Source organism: Mirounga leonina, unplaced genomic scaffold (genome assembly GCF_011800145.1).
Source record: "Mirounga leonina isolate KUSES-001 unplaced genomic scaffold, KU_Mleo_1.0 Mir_153, whole genome shotgun sequence".
NCBI classification, from domain to species: Eukaryota; Metazoa; Chordata; class Mammalia; order Carnivora; family Phocidae; genus Mirounga; species Mirounga leonina.
This window is the reverse complement of record NW_023270387.1, coordinates 19,092,525-19,109,508: the sequence shown is the minus strand read 5'-3', so window position 1 is coordinate 19,109,508 and position 16,984 is coordinate 19,092,525. Positions and strand designations below refer to the sequence as shown.

At 39.4% G+C, this 16,984-nt stretch overlaps 2 protein-coding genes and 1 non-coding gene across 3 annotated transcripts; 2 read left to right on the top strand and 1 right to left on the bottom strand.

Moving 5' to 3' along the window:
• Positions 1-1,137: 1,137 nt before the first annotated feature.
• Positions 1,138-2,078, bottom strand: LOC118013086 (olfactory receptor 6M1-like). The gene is given in 2 exon segments (XM_035008739.1): positions 1,138-1,613; positions 1,616-2,078. Coding segments are annotated over 2 exon segments (939 nt in total).
• A 12,024-nt stretch (positions 2,079-14,102) lies between these two features.
• On the top strand, positions 14,103-15,041 carry LOC118013490 (olfactory receptor 6M1). Its single transcript, XM_035009431.1, is given in 5 exon segments — positions 14,103-14,118; positions 14,121-14,554; positions 14,556-14,755; positions 14,757-14,965; positions 14,968-15,041. Coding segments are annotated over 5 exon segments (933 nt in total).
• A 537-nt stretch (positions 15,042-15,578) lies between these two features.
• LOC118013572 lies at positions 15,579-15,684 on the top strand. Its single transcript, XR_004680058.1, has one exon. It is a non-coding gene; the product is annotated as a U6 spliceosomal RNA (small nuclear RNA).
• The last annotated feature ends 1,300 nt before the right edge of the window (positions 15,685-16,984 follow it).

Genomic DNA, 16,984 nt, shown 5'->3' with positions numbered 1-16,984 from the left:
TTTCCATGAGAGATTCTATGCCAATTTCGGGTCTCAGTCATTGTTCGTGGAGCTAGAAGGTTAATGACCACACTAGTCACAACTTTTTTGATCTTAAGGATGCCTATTATCTTGTTCCTATTTTTACACTGTCGTTAAGATTCCTTGTCGCATAGCATGAGTTCAGTGGTGGTAAGGACAGAGGGCAAATTAGCCCTTTGCCACTCTTCCTCTAACAAAGAAATAAATCAGGAGAGGATATCTCACTTCAATTGGACCAATCAGATCCTCCTTCCAGGAATTAGGATTTTGAGCTCAGGTGATTTAAAATAAATATTCTTATAAATTCCATGTATATCAACATTTAAGTTCATATTTAAGTAAACTGCACAAACCCTGGGATATGTTACTGCTCTTCCTTGTTTTTGTTGTTATTATTATTACTATTATTTTCTAGGGTATTCAGCTGTCAAGGGTGAAGCCAATCATCTTGCATTACCTTAATACCTAGAAAAGGCATGAACTTACAATTATCTGTGGTTGTATTTCTTAGGCCATAAGGTTAAGACTATAATAAGAAAAAGAAAAAAGGAAAAAGAGTGTAAAATGTAAAATATTTCCTACTTTTAACCATGAGAAAATGAAAGTTCAGATAATGTAAGTGTCGTGTGATAAAAAAGAAATAGGGCCATGCTTAAAATTCAGGTCTTCTGACTTCAGTTAAGTATTTTACATTAATTCATGATATTCTGTAGGTGAGAGAGTGCAACAATAGGGTTTAAAATGTATTATTTTCTAGTGGGGAGGGGGTGGGAGGATGGATTAGCCTGGTGATGGGTATTAAAGAGGGCACGTACTGCATGGAGCACTGGGTGTTATACGCAAGCAATGAATCATGGAACACTACATCAAAAACGAATGATGTAATGTATGGTGATTAACATAACAATAAAAAATTAAAAAAAAATAAAACGTATTATTTTTCCTATGCTTGAATTGCCTACTCTGGACCTTGACTGTAATACCTTGTATCTGATGTGGCATGAAGCCTTTTTATATATTCCCACAAATCTTTGACTTTATGGTCTTCAAGTATGCTTTTCTCCACATGGAGTCTGATTAGCACACTCACTTTCAAGTTCTCCTGTGCAAAAAGGTTCAAGTTCTCTTGTGCCATAAGGACATAATTTTGTGGATTGCCTCTCTCAAAACTTCTTTTACCTTTTCCTTCCTTAGGCTATAAATGAAGGGGTTCAGAAAAGGGGTCACCATTGTGGGGAGGACAGCCGTCACTTTATCATACTCCGGCGAGTGGCTCTGGTTGGGCCTCACGTACATGAAGATGTTGCTCCCGTAGGCAATGGACACAACCACGATGTGAGAAGCACAGGTGGAGAAGGCCTTCTGACGGCCTTGGGCTGAGGGGATGCGCAGGATGGTAGAAATGATGTAAGTGTAGGACACAATGGTGAACACCAGCGAAGTCAGAAGGACAAGGGAGGATAAGAGGAAGCTTATCATCTCAATGAAATGAGTGTCTATGCAGGCCGCCTGCAGCAAAGGGGCAATGTCACAGCAGAAATGGCTAATTTCTCTATAACAGGAAGGCAGTGTGGACACCACAATAGTGGGCACAGCACTGAAAAGAAGGCTCCCGCCCAGCAGCCCAGAACCAGCAGGAGACAGACCCTGCTGTTCATGATGATGGTGTAGTGCAGGGGGTTACAGATGGCCACGTAGCGATCAAAGGACATCACCGCCAGGAGGATAAACTCCACTGTCCCCAAGAAAAAAAAGAAGTATGTTTGGGTGATGCAGCCAGCAAAGGATATGGTCTTCTTGTCCTCTAGGAGACAAGCTAACAGCTTTGGGGTAACTGAGGTGGTGTATGAAATGTCCAAAAACGACAAATTACTGAGGAAGAAGTACATTGGGGTTTGGAGGCGATGATCAGCCCAGATTAAGGAAATGATGACAGTATTTCCTGTTAGAGTTAGCATATAAGTAAACAGGAGGACCACAAAGAGGGAGATCTGAAGCTTCTGGATAACAGGGAAGGCAGTCAGGGTAAATTCAGTCACTGTGGTCTGTTTTTGCATATCCATCTCACGCCAGACCTAGTGGTCAGCATGTCTCTAAAAAAAAAATTATAGAAATGAAAATTATCTAAAATAAGTTTTCATCTCTCAATGTCAGTGTTAAAGATGAAGTAGTAAAAGCTTTCGATGTAGAGTCAAGAGTGATTTCATGCTGATTTCACTCACTCTAATAAATGTAGGACCCTGGGTAAATTACATGACTTCTTCTAACCTTGGGATTCTCATATTTAAAATTTTTGGTTGAATGAAATTACCTCTGTGGTCCCATTAAGCTCTGGTCTTTACGATGGTTTTTCTCTTTGACCTGGTGCTCCCTTCCCTTCTGTCTTGCATTCTTCCTGATCTCCTGTTTTCACAGCGACGTTCTGTGCCTGAGAAAAGAGAATACTTAACTGAGAATCCAGCCAGTCAAGTTGCAAAAGGAGAAAGGGAATGTTAATAAAGTTGAGTTCCTTTTTGCCGAATTATTTCAACCCTTCAGGTATTATTCATATAAAAGAGCAGAAACCCTGAGACTGGCCAAGAGAGCCCAATGAAAGGGAATCTGACCTGCATTTGTCTCTCCTCACTGCTGTTATTGGGATTGCATGAGTCTCAATGTGATATCTGGTTGTCCCCACGTTCTTTGGATGTAATAATAACTGATCTCTCATAAGGCTGTATAGTTTGTTCTTACTTCTTATATTGATAGTTTTTGATGTCTACACTGTTATGGAGCAAGGAGGTGCATGATGTATGCTTCATAATTTGCATAACCTATTTCATACATTTGAAAAACGTCTCTTGGAAAAATGATCATTGTTCTTTGCAATGTATGGCAGCATCCAAAAGAACAACAACTCTTTCCCCTCCCATTCCCCAATTGGGAATTCTTACAGGTCTTCTTCAATAGGTCTCTTATACCTTACATTCTTTTCAGCAATTTGAACATCAGGTTGTTAATAGTAGTGCAAGAAAGTGGATGCAGATGGATGGTGTTTGGAATGCTCCTCTTGGAATACGGCTCAACTTCGGTGAACATCTACTGCATGTTTGTATAATTCAGTTGAAGCCCTGTCCTTTGGTGTTTTATTTCGTGACTAATCCTTTAGTTTTATGTTCAAATGACCAATTTATGAACCTGAGCTAGGATCCCTCTAGGTTTAGAGCCCACTGAGTTCCTCCTACAGGGAAGCCGTCCATTTTCCTCAGGTTCTCTCTCTGGGAAAAGTAACTCCTAGCAGCCTTTTTTGCCTTAAAGACTTTTTTTTTTTTCTGAACAGATTTCCATTTGAAAAGTTTGCTGGGACTCTTTCTGGCCCTTGTAGGTGCTCATTATTTGTATTTCCCATTCATTTATTCCAAAAATCAAGTGCTTTTAAGTTATCAAAGGACCTCAAAGGGGCTGATCTATTGAAATAGGGTCTTGCACCTGTCAGTTTTCTTCCACCATCAATATTATGATACTCACCCCTCCCCCCACTGCTCCTGCACCCAGGGAATAAACTTCCAGACTGATTACTACAGCACAGAAAGGCATGACCACATCTGGGTGGACACGTGTTAATGTTGCTGAGGTCTAATATAAAAACAGACTAGAGCATGGTATGTGGACAAGTGGAAATGCTTTGAAATTGCTTTTCATGTCCCCCTTCCCACCTTCCTCACTGACCACACTGGAGACTAGCAGGTGTTAAGGCAGACAAAGGTGGATTCTCATCAGACAAAGGTGCCTATCATCTATTCCACTGTTCCTTCCATTTATCTAGCCAACTGTTTCCCAACGTCCCTAAAGTCCTCCATTTTCCTTCTTGGGTATTTAGGCTTTGATGACCCTGATAGGAGCTTGATTTCCCTCTGGTGTTGTAAAAGTTAGACAGGTTGAGATCTGCAAAAGCACGGTGCCATTTTTAAACAAGATTCTGGGATGGTCGAACACAAATGGAGTTGCTGTTTGCCATGGTTGTCATGGGGTCATATATGAATGGAAAAAAAGGGCATCGAGAGCTTTCTATTCTGCTATATTTGGGTCAAATAAACTCTGAGAAGAGCTACAGCTGTAGCGTTGCTCTCCTTGGGGAGTCTCTTAACTTCATGATAGTGGAGAACAAGCTGGCTTTGTGCTGGTCTTCTCTAGATGACCTCTGTGCCCTCCCGAGCCCATCCTGTCTAGAGGGAAAGGTTCTGGATTATGACATCTGTGTCTAAGAATTTAATCATGACCTTCATTTTGGGGGAAGATTGTTCTTTGTTACCATTTGTGGATCCTTGAAAAGTGGCATTAAATTGCCCACTGGCACAATTCAAGATTCCAGATTCACTCAGAAAAATGTGGACTAATGGAAAAATCATAGCAGATTTGGGATCAGAGAACCTGTAGTTTTGTTTGTTTTTTTATTTGGTCACTGTAGCTTTGGTTCTTTCATGAGACTCCTAAGCATCGTGTCTTAAGTGTTTTCTAAAATGAGGATAATGACGGTGACAGACTGAGGTCCTCAGCTAGGTCCTATGAATACAGTGATGTATGTATACTTGGTGTTTAGTGTATGTTTGTTAAGAATATCAGGATGGGGAAGGAGGAACAGAAAAGGACTGAGATGTGGTGGGGCTGGGGATTGGAGATAATTTGGGATCTTTGCTGCTGTAGGTAAAATGTGACAAAGTTTCATTGCAAGCCGAGTACATTAAAGACTTCCATTTGCATACTTAACGGTAAAGCTATCGTACTTTACAGCTGCCTTCACTATAACTTGGGGGAGAGCAGTAATTACACTTTAATTCATAAAAGACACATGTAGACAAATTTAGTGAGACTCAGATATGGATAATTGCATAATAGAGTATACTTACATCATACTGATTGCAGCACCCTTGGTATTTTCTCTATTCAAGTATGTTAGGAAACTCAAACTAGGGTGTTTTTTTTTTCCTACTGCATTCCTTCCATTATTCTTTCAACTCTGTGATTGCTTCAGTGTTGAATTCTGTGTAAATCTCAGTCATAGTCAGACTTTTCCCCGTGTGGTAGCTAATCCCCCTTTCAAAACCACACCAAATGGTTATTCAGTGTTTGCTTAAATACTCCATCCTTCTTCCTCTGAATGAAAAATTGTTCTTTTCCATAACCTCTGTGGCTTTTTCTCAGTTCTTTTTCATATTTTCACAGAAAAAGCGAAGTCTCGACTTACACCTGGAATAAGTCCAAGTGTTACATTATCTCTTCATCTTTCATGTGACACCTCCAGTGTATCTCAACCTGAGAATATTCCTCTGAGTTTCAAGTCCTGTGTATTCTGGAGCACATTTTTGTCAGGAGGGGCAGAATGGCGAGGTTTGGTGGTGAATGGAGAAGTCACACACAGCTGGATCTCGAGCAGGTCCTCTGACTTCTATTCTGGATCTCTGGCAAAAGTGGCCGAATGCCTCCCAAATCTCAGCTGGCCTTTTTTTCTTTTAGCTTTGGGAATGTAACTTCTATTCAGTGGATTTCGATTTCTTCTGTGGATCCATCAGATTGTCGGAAGAATTCATATTTGCATTCACTGAAGCATTTCTCTAAACTGTCACGATTCCTTAGGTCACCCCTGCTCATTCATCAGGTATCCTGACTTGATTTTACGTATCACCACCTTTATTCACTCTCTCCAGAAAATAACATTACCCTGCCTCTACCTAGGTAGAGTAGTAGAGTAGTAGAGTAAGCACTCTACTAAAGTGCTTACAATGGGATGAACTCCAATAATTAATGAGATTTTGTGTGCACCTTCAGAGATTTGGTTTACAATGGCACCTGGGACTATGGCATAAAAGAAGGGTAATGATTATTATTGCCATCACAGAACGTCAGAATGGAAGTAACTAACCACAGTTATAAAGTTAGGGTCTCCTGGGACATTCTCTTGGTTGTTTATTTATTTAAAGAGAAACTTAGAGAGCTGCTTTAAAGCCTCAGGGAACTAGAAACTTGGAGAACTTAAAACACTTTTTTTTCTGAAATGATCATCATGTATTGAAATAAGCTTTAAGTTGCTTTCCAAAAAAGAGATTCTTTACATAGATTTATATGTCTACGTACATAATTTAAATCCATTTTATTGATGTATGATGTACACATAATGAACAATTTAAGGGTACAGTTGGTTGAGTTTTGACACTGGTTTCCCTTCACGTAGCCACCAGCACCACTATGATGGTTTATGGCATTTCCATTATCTTAGAAACTGTTGTGCCCTTTTGCAGGAAATGCTCTCCCCTCCTACCCTCAGTCCCTGAGAACCACTGATGTGTTTTCTGTCAGGGTAATTTGCATTTTCTAGAATTTTATACATAAATGCAGTCTTACTTCATGTAGTCTTTTGTGGTTTTTTCCCTTTGCTTAATCAGATACTTTGATATTAATCCAAGTGTTTCAGGTGTCGGTCTTTTCTTCCTCTGTATTATGGAGGATTATCTGTAAGATAGATTGTGCAGATAGATCACAGTTTGTTTATTCATCAGATGATGGATACTTGGGTTGTTTTCAGTATTGGCTAATGTGAATAAAGTCTCTATGAACAGGTGAGTTCATATTTTTATGTGAATATTTGTTTTCACTTCTGTTAGATACATTCTGAGAAGTGGGATTACTATGTGTTATGGTAAGAATATGTTTAATTATAAGAAACTGGCAAGATGTTCTCCAAAGTCATTGTATCATATACATTTGTACTGATAATATATCAACTCTTACAGTTCCACATCCTTACTATTGCTTGGTGTTATCAGTCTTCTAAATTTTAGACAGTCTAGTGCATGTTGGTGGAATAATCTGATGCATTATATATTTTTTTTACTTTTTAAGCTTACTTGATGTATAATTGACAAATAAAATTGCACATATTTAAAGTGTACATCATGAAGACTTGACATAAATATATATTTTGGGAAATGATCATCACAATCAATTAATTGACGCATCCTTCACCTCAGAGTTACTTTTTTTGGTGAGCATGTTTAAACTGTCTACTATTTAGCGAATTTCAAGCACACAATATAGAATTATTAACTGTGGTCACCATGCTGTACATTAGATACCAGAGTTTATTCATCTTATAACTGAAGGCTTTATGCTTTTGGCTAGCATGTCCCCATTTTCCTCTATTCCGCATACAAGTGAAATCATAAGGTAATTTGTCTGATATGTTTATAGCAGCATTATATCTACAGTGGTCAAATTATGAAATAGCCCAAGTTTCCATTGACTGATGAATGGATATATAATGGAATATTATTCAGCCATAAAAAAGAATGAAATCTTGCCATTTTTTTTGCAACAACATGGATGGAGCTAGAGAGTATAATGCTAAGTGAAACCAGTCTGTCAGAGAAAGACAAATACCATATTACTTCACTCCTATGTGGAATTTAAGAAACAAAACAAATGAACATAGGGGATAGGGAAAGAGAGGTAAATGAAGAAACAGACTCAACTATAGAAAACAAACTGATGGTTCCCAGATGGGAGGTGGGTGGGGGGAGGGGTGAAACAGGTGATGGGGATTCAGGAGTGCACTTGTTGTGATGAGCACCAGATGTTGTATGGAAGTGCTGAATCACTGTATTGTACACCTGAAACTAACATTACATTGTATGTTAACTAACAGGAATTTAAATAAAACTTTTTTAAAAGATAAAAAAAAAACTTTTAAAAAACATGCTGTGCTAATAGAGACCAAGACACTAGATGGCATCTGAAACTCTAGAATATTTATTGTTGGAGAACATTTTCTATTGTATCAATGACTTAAAAAGGATGAAAAGTTTTTTAAGTATTATCTTTCCTTTAAATAGATAAAGCAAAATACCCAGAAAATCCCCGAGGAACCGCTAGCAGTCAATTTGGCACCTTCTAGAACTTTGTAATTGTGATTAGGTAGTTCAAAACCAAAATTCTTTTGTAACAATATTATTAATTAACTTCCTTTGACCCATATCCCCAAGAGCTGTTTTCATCTAAATCTCTAAGGCAAATAAGCCCATAAAAAACATGGTTCATCCACCTACGAAAAAAAGTTCATAGAAAAAAGGAAACCTGGGCGCCTGGGTGGCTCAGTTGGTTAAGCGACTGCCTTCGGCTCAGGTCATGATCCTGGAGTCCCAGGATCGAGTCCCACATCGGGCTCCCTGCTCGGCAGGGAGTCTGCTTCTCCCTCTGACCCTCCCCCGTCTCATGCTCTATCTCATTCTCTCTCTCAAATAAATAAATAAAATCTTTAAAAAAAATTTTTAAAAATTAAAAAAAAATAAAAGGAAACTTTATAGAGAAAAAGATTGGGGTAACTTTTAAAAAAATATTCAAGTCACCTTTAATCTGGTGATTTAGAGTATTCAAGACCATTTAGTAAAATCTCCAGTGGAAAAATTAGTACTCTACTAACCATAAAGGTAGAACGAGATACCAAAAACTATTATAAGTTCCCCTCACTGGGCTGTCACTTGGCAAGGATGCTGTTGGGTTTTTTTTTAATTTTTTATTGTTATGTTAATTCCCATACATTACATCATTAGTTTTAGATGTAGTGTTCCATGATTCCTTGTTTGTGCATACACCCAGTGCTCCATGCAGAACGTGCCCTCTTTAATACCCATCGCCAGGCTAACCCATCCTCCCACCCCCCTCCCCTCTAGAACCCTCAGTTTGTTTTTCAGAGTGCATTGTCTCTCATGGTTCGCCTACCCCTCCAATTCCCCCCCTTCATTCTTCCCCTCCTGCTATCTTTTTTTTTTTTTCCTTAACATATATTGCATTATTTGTTTCAGAGGTACAGATCTGAGATTCAACAGTCTTGCACAATTCACAGCGCTTACCAGAGCACATCCCCTCCCCAGTGTCTATCACCCAGTCACCCCATCCCTCCCACCCCACCCCCCACTCCAGCAACCCTCAGTTTGTTTCCTGCAATTAAGAATTCCTCATATCAGGGCACCTGGGTGGCTCAGTTGGTCAAGCGACTGCCTTCGGCTCAGGTCATGATCCTGGAGTCCCGGGATCGAGTCCCACATCGGGCTCCCTGCTCGGCGGGGAGTCTGCTTCTCCCTCTCCCACTCCCTGTTTGTGTTCCCTCTCTCGCTGTGTCTTTCTCTGTCAAATAAATAAATAAAATCTTAAAAAAAAAAAAAGAATTCCTCATATCAGTGAGATCATATGATACATGTCTTTCTGTTTGACTTATTTCACTCAACATAATACCCTCCAGTTCCATCCACGTCGTTGCAAATGGCAAGATCTCATTCCTTTTGATGGCTGCATAATAGTCCATTGTATATATATACCACTTCTTCTTTATCCATTCATCTGTCGATGGACATCTTGGCTCTTTCCATAGTTTGGCTATTGTGGACATTGCTGCTATAAACATCGGGGTGCACGTACCCTTTCAGATCCCTACTTTTGTGTCTTTGGGGTAAATACCCAGTAGTGCAATTGCTGGATCGTATGGTATCTCTATTTTCAACTTTTTGAGGAACCTCCATACTGTTTTCCAGAGTGGCTGCACCAGTTTGCATTCCCACCAACAGTGTAGGAGGGTTCCCCTTTCTCCGCATCCCCGCCAACATCTGTCGTTTCCTGACTTGTTAATTTTAGCCATTCTGACTGGTGTGGCAAGGATGCTGTTAAGGATTCTGCAGGGGCGCCTGGGTGGCTCAGTCGTTATGCGTCTGCCTTCGGCTCAGGTCATGGTCCCAGGGTCCTGGGATCGAGCCCCGCATCGGGCTCCCTGCGCTGCGGGAAGCCTGCTTCTCCCTCTCCCGCTCCCCCTGCTTGTGTTCCTCTCTCGCTGTGTCTCTGTCATATAAATAAATAAAATCTTTAAAAAAAAAAAAAAAAAGAAGGATTCTGCATCAGCCACATCTGAGTTAGTTGTATGGGGTTCTATATCCAACACAGCCCAGTTACTAAATAATTCAAATGATTGAGAATTAACCAAAAACTCAAAACTAGCCTTCTTGCAAGGGGAAAAATAGCTGTGAATTGAGAATCAATGATTTTCCAGGATAATTTTTTAAATAGAGTTAAGGACGATCTACTCTAATCCAGCTGATTTATTCCTGCAAGTTTTTCAAGCTTCTTAACACTTTACTACCACATTCTCTATCTGCAAAACCAGACTCTAGAGTCGTTTTGTGTGGAACTCACTGGGAAGCTTTGGGGCAAAGAGGATATCTAGATCATCGAGGTGTTTAAGGCCTGCCATGGTGAAAAAGGTCAGTATTTGGTTGGAAAGGTCAGAACATGAACGTGTATTTGGAATTTACAGAGTTTTGCATTCAAGATAAGAGCTTTTCACTCAGCCAGTGCTAAAGCAAGAGAGAGATTTCCCATTCACTGAAGTCATCCAAGCCGTGGCTGGATGGGTAGGTAGTGAGGATGCTAATCACAAGGACACATATTGGGGTCAGGTGGTTCAGTGACCTAGTCAATTTTATTGTATCTTTAAGAGATATTTCTATGAGCTAGACCTAGAAATAGAAGTGGCAAGAGAAAAATCTCAAAGTACAATATTTAGAGTAAATTCATGCACACATAATAATCACCGTTGGAGCCTCTTGCTATGTCTGCATGTACAAAACATGGGAGAATCTTACATCATTTATACAATCCGTGAAACGTAGTATATTTTTTCACCTATGTTTTATTTATTAATGGAGTACTTTTGTTAAATGTATCTTCTCATGTGTAGTCTCTCTGATCTGTCATATTCTTAGTGGGGTCAGATGCAAATCTGGGGGATTCAGATTAAGGATGCATTAAGAATATTCCTCAGTTCCAAATTAAACTTTCCATAATTTATTGTTATTTATTCAAGAAACAGTTCACTCTAATTATTCATCTCCTTTAAGTTTATCTCAATCCTTTCTGAATGAAGCCATTTTTTAAGCAAGAATCTGTTAGATCTTGCCACACATACGATTTAGTTTAAACCTCACAGTAGCTCATCTTGAATGTTGTATTTACCAAACACTTGAATCTGAAAGTGGGAACTATCATTTGCCTGTTGAACAACCTCATGGACATAATAATACAATACACGCACAAAATAGACACTTGGTGCCTCAGACAGAAAGTTCACGTGAGATTTCACGTGCTATTATGTTGGTATAGTTATTCATGATTAGCCACTTTTGTGCAGTAACTTATAGAATCATTTGAGAGCTTGTATGAGTTTGAGCACATACACGCATCCATAATAGCATCACCACAATTAAGGTGACAGACACACCCAACACCTCCCAGAGTTTCCTTCACACAAGCTCGTCTAAGGGTCATACAGTCTCTGACTCTATGGATGGCACCACAGATATTTAGCCAATTGTTTAGTGTTGTTAATATAGATGATCAACAGTTCCTTCCTGTATAGATAATGACTGAGTAAATATTCTTGCACATAAATCACATAAAACTCATCAAATTATGCATATTAAATATGTGGAGTTCTTTGTTGTTGTTTTTTAAGGTTTTTTTAAAACTTTTTTTTAAGATTTTATTTATTTCAGAGAGAGAGCATGCACGAGAGGGGGTAGGGTCAGAGGGAGAAGCAGACTCCCCACTGAGCAGGGAGCCCAATGCAGGAATCAATCCTGGGACTCCAGGATCAGCACTTGATCCTGGGACTCCAGGATCATGACCTGAGCCGAAGGTAGTCGCTTAGCCAACAGAGCCAGCCAGGAGCCCCGTTTTTTAAGATTTTATTTTTAAGTAATCTCTGCGCACAACATGGGGCTTGAACTCATGACTCTGAGATCAAGAGTTGCCCGCTCCACCAACTGAGCCAGCCAGGTGCCCCATGTGCAGTTCTTTGTATGTCAATTGTACCTCAAAGAAGCTGATTTTAAAAAATGAGTGTGCAGAGTTCTAGTAATTGACATGGAAGGACAATGATTATTATTTTTAAAAAAAAGAAAAATAAGAAAAGCCAGTTACAAAATAGTATGTCAGCATCATTTATTTTAGATACATATGTAAGTAATTTAATTTTGAAATGGCCTGGAAATATAGTAGCCAAAATGTTGTCACTGTATCTCTAACAGGTTTGCTTACAGGTTATAATTTTCTTTTTTGCATTTGCATATTCTAATTCTTTGCACTGAAAAATGTGAGGCTTTTTTTTTTTTTTGTAATGGGAAACAAAAAATGAAATAAGAAGGCAAAATTTTTATCTTGGAAAGAGAGTAGGAGGGGAGGTGAGAAAAAGGAAAATGAGGGGAATAACCTCTAACTTATTTGTTAAGGAGGAGCTAAGTAAAATCTAGACAAAGAGAGCCTGGAGATTAAAGCATGAGTGCTTTTAACCCGAAATGGGGATATCTGTGCCAAAGAAATTTCTCAGATCCTGGGACAAAGAACTAGATGATCTTGATGTAGTTTTGTTTTTGTTTTTAAAGATTTTATTTATTTATTTGAGAGAGAGAGTGAGAGAGAGCATGAGAGGGGAGAGGGTCAGAGGGAGAGGCAGACTCCCCACTCAGCGGGGAGCCCGATGTGGGACTCGATCCTGGGACTCCAGGATCATGACCTGAGCTGAAGGCAGTCACTTAACCAACAGAGCCACCCAGGCGCCCAGATCTTGATGTAGTTTTATGATTTCAGCTAATCAAGTAAAGAAAGTGAGCTAAATTATCTCTATTTTACCCCCTGTGTATAATCTGTACCTCTCTGATTTAATCACATTGTCTAGCGTCCCCTTAAATAATCAGCCAGAGGGGCGCCTGGGTGGGTGGCTCAGTCGTTAACCATCTGCCTTCGGCTGGGATCAAGCCCCGCATCGGGCTCCCTGCTCCGCTGGAAGCCTGCTTCTCCCTCTCCCACTCCCCCTGCTTCTGTTCCCTCTCTCGCTGTGTCTCTCTCTGTCAAATAAATAAATAAAAAATCTTTAAAAAAAAAAAATCAGCCAGAAATAAGTCAGACAGACAAAGACAAATACCATACGATTTCACTTACATGTGGAATCAAAAAAACAAATGAACAAAACAACAGACTTGTAAATACAGTGAAAAAGCTGGTGGTTGTCAGAGGGGAGGTGGAGGGGGAATGGGATTAAGAGGGCCAAAATTCCAGTCATAAAATAAATAAGTCACAAGGATGAAAAGTATAGCACATGGAATATAGTCAATAATATTGCAATAACGTATGGTGACACATGGTAACTATACTTATCATCGTGAAACCAAGTAATGCATAGAATTATTGAATGGATACATTGTATACCTAAAATGTTGTATGTTAATTACACTTCAATAAAAAATAATAATCAGCCAGATATATGATGTATAGCTTACATACTTCACAGAATTTGTAGAAGGTAGGTTGTGGACACAGGGCATAACCTAAAGATAAGATACCCACTATGCCCTTTAGATGTGTCATCTAAAGTGATTAGCAGGAACCATGAACCACTGTTCCTTTCAGATACTTCTGGTCTGTTCCCATAGATCTACATATACAAGGAAAAGGTTTTCAAAATTGAGACTCTGGAGATCACCAAATAATGGAAAAAAGAAATCAACCTTTATCTCTTACTTGTGGCAGGTCACCAATGTCAACTGCCCAAGTAAAAGAAAATTTGTTATACAAAAGGCTAGAAAGTATTTAAAAGAATTTCCCTCTCAGTGACTGTAAACTTCAAAAAAAATAATTCTTGTTTAAGTGTGAGTCAGTACTTCATAGCACATTTTGATCCAGGAAAATGAAGCTGGGTGCACTGAAGAGAAGAAAAATTTCATTTAATGAAAATGAGTAGAATTTTATTACTGGAAGGAACCTTAGAGGATTTTTTTAATCCACTCTTCTTTCATTTTATGGAAAAAGTTGTGTCTAAATGGTATTTTGATTTTCCCAAGGATGCCCAATAATGACTTTCTGATCGAGGGCTAATCCCCTGACCCATCTCCCAATGGAAGGCACGCTCCACAACACATTTTCAACAGGTATTTATAAAATGACCTCCTAAGCTGATTTTCCTTTTCTTGTTTCCTAAGGGAGACCATGCCCACCATGTAGCCAAGGCCATGGGAAATTGGAGCACGTGACTGAATTCACCCTGATCGCCTTCCCTGCTCTCCTAGAGCTTCGCGTCTTCCTCTTTGTGGTTCTTTTGCTGACTTACACATTAACCACAACAGGAAACATTATCATCATCTTCCTAATATGGACCGATAAACGCCTGCAGACCCCAATGTACATTTCCCTCAGTAATTTGTCCTGTCTAGATATTTTATACACCACGGTCATTACCCCAAAGTTGCTAGCCTGCCTCCTAGGAGAGAAGAAAACCATATCCTTTGCTGGCTGCACCACTCAAACATATTTCTACTTCTTTCTGGGGACAGTGGAGTTTATCCTCCTGGCGGTGATGTTCTTTGACCACTATGTGGCCATCTGTAATCCCTTGCGCTACACAACCATCATGAACAGCAGGACCTGCCTCTTGCTGGTCCTGGGCTGCTGGGTGGGAGCCTTCCTTCCTGTCCATGTTGGTACCAACCACTGTAGTGACAAGGCTACCTTACTGTAGAAAAGAAATTGATCATTTTTTCTGTGACATTGCCCCTCTTCTGCAGGTGGCTTGTGTAGATATGTACCTCATTGAGCAGATAAACTTTCTCCTATCTGCCCTTGTCATCCTGAGCTCCCTGGCATTCGCTACTGGGTCCTACACCTACCATCCTGCACATCCCCTCAGCCCAAGGCCATCAAAAAGCTTTTTCTACCTGTGCTTCTCACATCACAGTTGTGTCCATTGCCTACGGGAGCAACATCTTTGTGTACGTGAGACCCAACCAGAACTATTCCCTGGATTTTGACAAGATAGCTGCTGTCCTCATTACAGTGGTGACCCCACTTCTGAACCCTTTTATTTATAGCTTGAGAAATGAAAGGTGAAAGAAGTGTTGAGAGGGACAGTGAACAGACTCATGTCCTTGATATTTAGGAAAACTTCACATTAGTCTTTAGTACATCACACACATTTTTTATCTTCAGCACATTCATTCTGCATCAATATAGTCCCAGGTGGACATTCCAGAAACCTGAGACTGTGTCAAAAGGATGAGCAACGACCATACCAAACTGAAGGAAATTCTGCTTACATCTAGAAAAAAAAAAAAAAATCTAACCCATCAAGTCTTGTATATTCATGGCTTTAAACCATTAAACATTACCTAAATAAGATCCAGAGGTTTCCAAATCCAGTCTTGGCTAAATCAGTTTATTTTCCAGGTGACTTTGACCATGTCACAACTTATCTGAGACTTAATGCCTCCATCTCTAAATGAAATAATAGATAATAAAATATCACTACTTATCACAAGACATGTAAAGTTAGAGCATTTTAACTTCTTGGGTTAGGCACTCTTGAAAATTTCAAGAGATTCAGTTTTCACCTTTTTTTATTTACTTAGATCAAATAAATATGATGTGAGAATTGAGGGTAAAAGAGGTAAGACTCAGGATGCTATCGAGCTTCTGGCAATAAACCTGAGTGAGTGCTCTCTTCGGCAGCACATACACTAAAATTAGAATAATGCAAAGAAGATCAGCATAGCCTTGCACAAGGAAAACATGCAAATTCGTGAAGCATCCCACATCATTTGGTGGCAGATGGTAACTAGACTTATCATGGGGATCATTTCATAATTATAAAAATATGGAATCACTATGATGTACACCTGAAACTAATTTGTGTGTCATTTACACTTCAATTAAAAAAAGAAAGAAAGAAAGAAAAGAAAACCTGAGTGAAAGGTGGAGATATTTGCTGAGAAAAGGAACATAAGAAGGGCAGGTCATGAAAGACTTTGGTAAAATGTTTAATAGAATTTTGGGGGTAAAAGCCAAAATAAAGTAGGTAGAACAGTCTGCATATATAAAGAAACAGAATAGAGTCAACACTTTCAAGGTTAGCTGAGACAATAAGCAGTATGGTAATATAAAGGAAACATGGGTTAGAAAATACTATTATCTATCAGGAGATGTGTTTGTTTATTGAATATTGATTGGAGTAGTATAGTCATGGCCTTAGGCTGAGGCAACAGGAGAGCATGAAAGACTGATATGATGGGTTACCTGAAACTGTCAAAGGTGAGGACATCAAGAACATGAAGAAAAGGATAGTTATTGGCAGAAGTTTGTGTTACATACTGATAAATAGGAATGGATGAATCCAGATGTGGAACCTATAGCAACTAGGTGAAAATTATCACAGTCCTTTTTGATGGATGGCCCAAAGTGAACCTTAAGAAGAAGCTTAGCCACGCAGCCCACCATCCCATTTCAGCCGGAAGCAGCCAGAGCGGTCATCAACCCATTCCCTAATGGCACTTAGGGTTACTATTCCAGGGAGACGAATAAGTAAGGACAGGTGAGGCTAGGTAGGGAGAGATAGATAAGGGGCTATGTGATCAGGCTCACAGAAATCCCAAAAATGTGGGGAAACCAGAGATAAGGGGACAAATCGGACCACCCTACCCTAGGCCTGTGGGGTGGGTGTCTTTATGATAAGCACCTGTGACCAACAAAGAATAACTAGACCCTAAAAAGGAAGTAAGCCATTGAAGGTGTTATCAACAGAGATGTTAAAAGGATTTAAGTTCCCCGGTTAGCTTTCTATAAAAGACCAACCCTAAAGGCTCTCCTTAGCAACACTGTCGGGACCCCTCTCACTTCTGAGAGCTAATTCTGTATCCTTGCTTAATAAACTTCTAACACTTTACTCACCAAAAAAAAAAAAGAAGAAGAAGAAGAGGCTTAGCACCTAACTTCAGGTAGAAAAATGGCCAAAGAAAAAGTATAATTTTTAATAATGTGTGCGGAATAGAGCAAATGAACCAGGTCAGTCAGTGAGTAATATGTGTTAATGTACACAGATCAAAGGAAATGATTCATTCGTCCA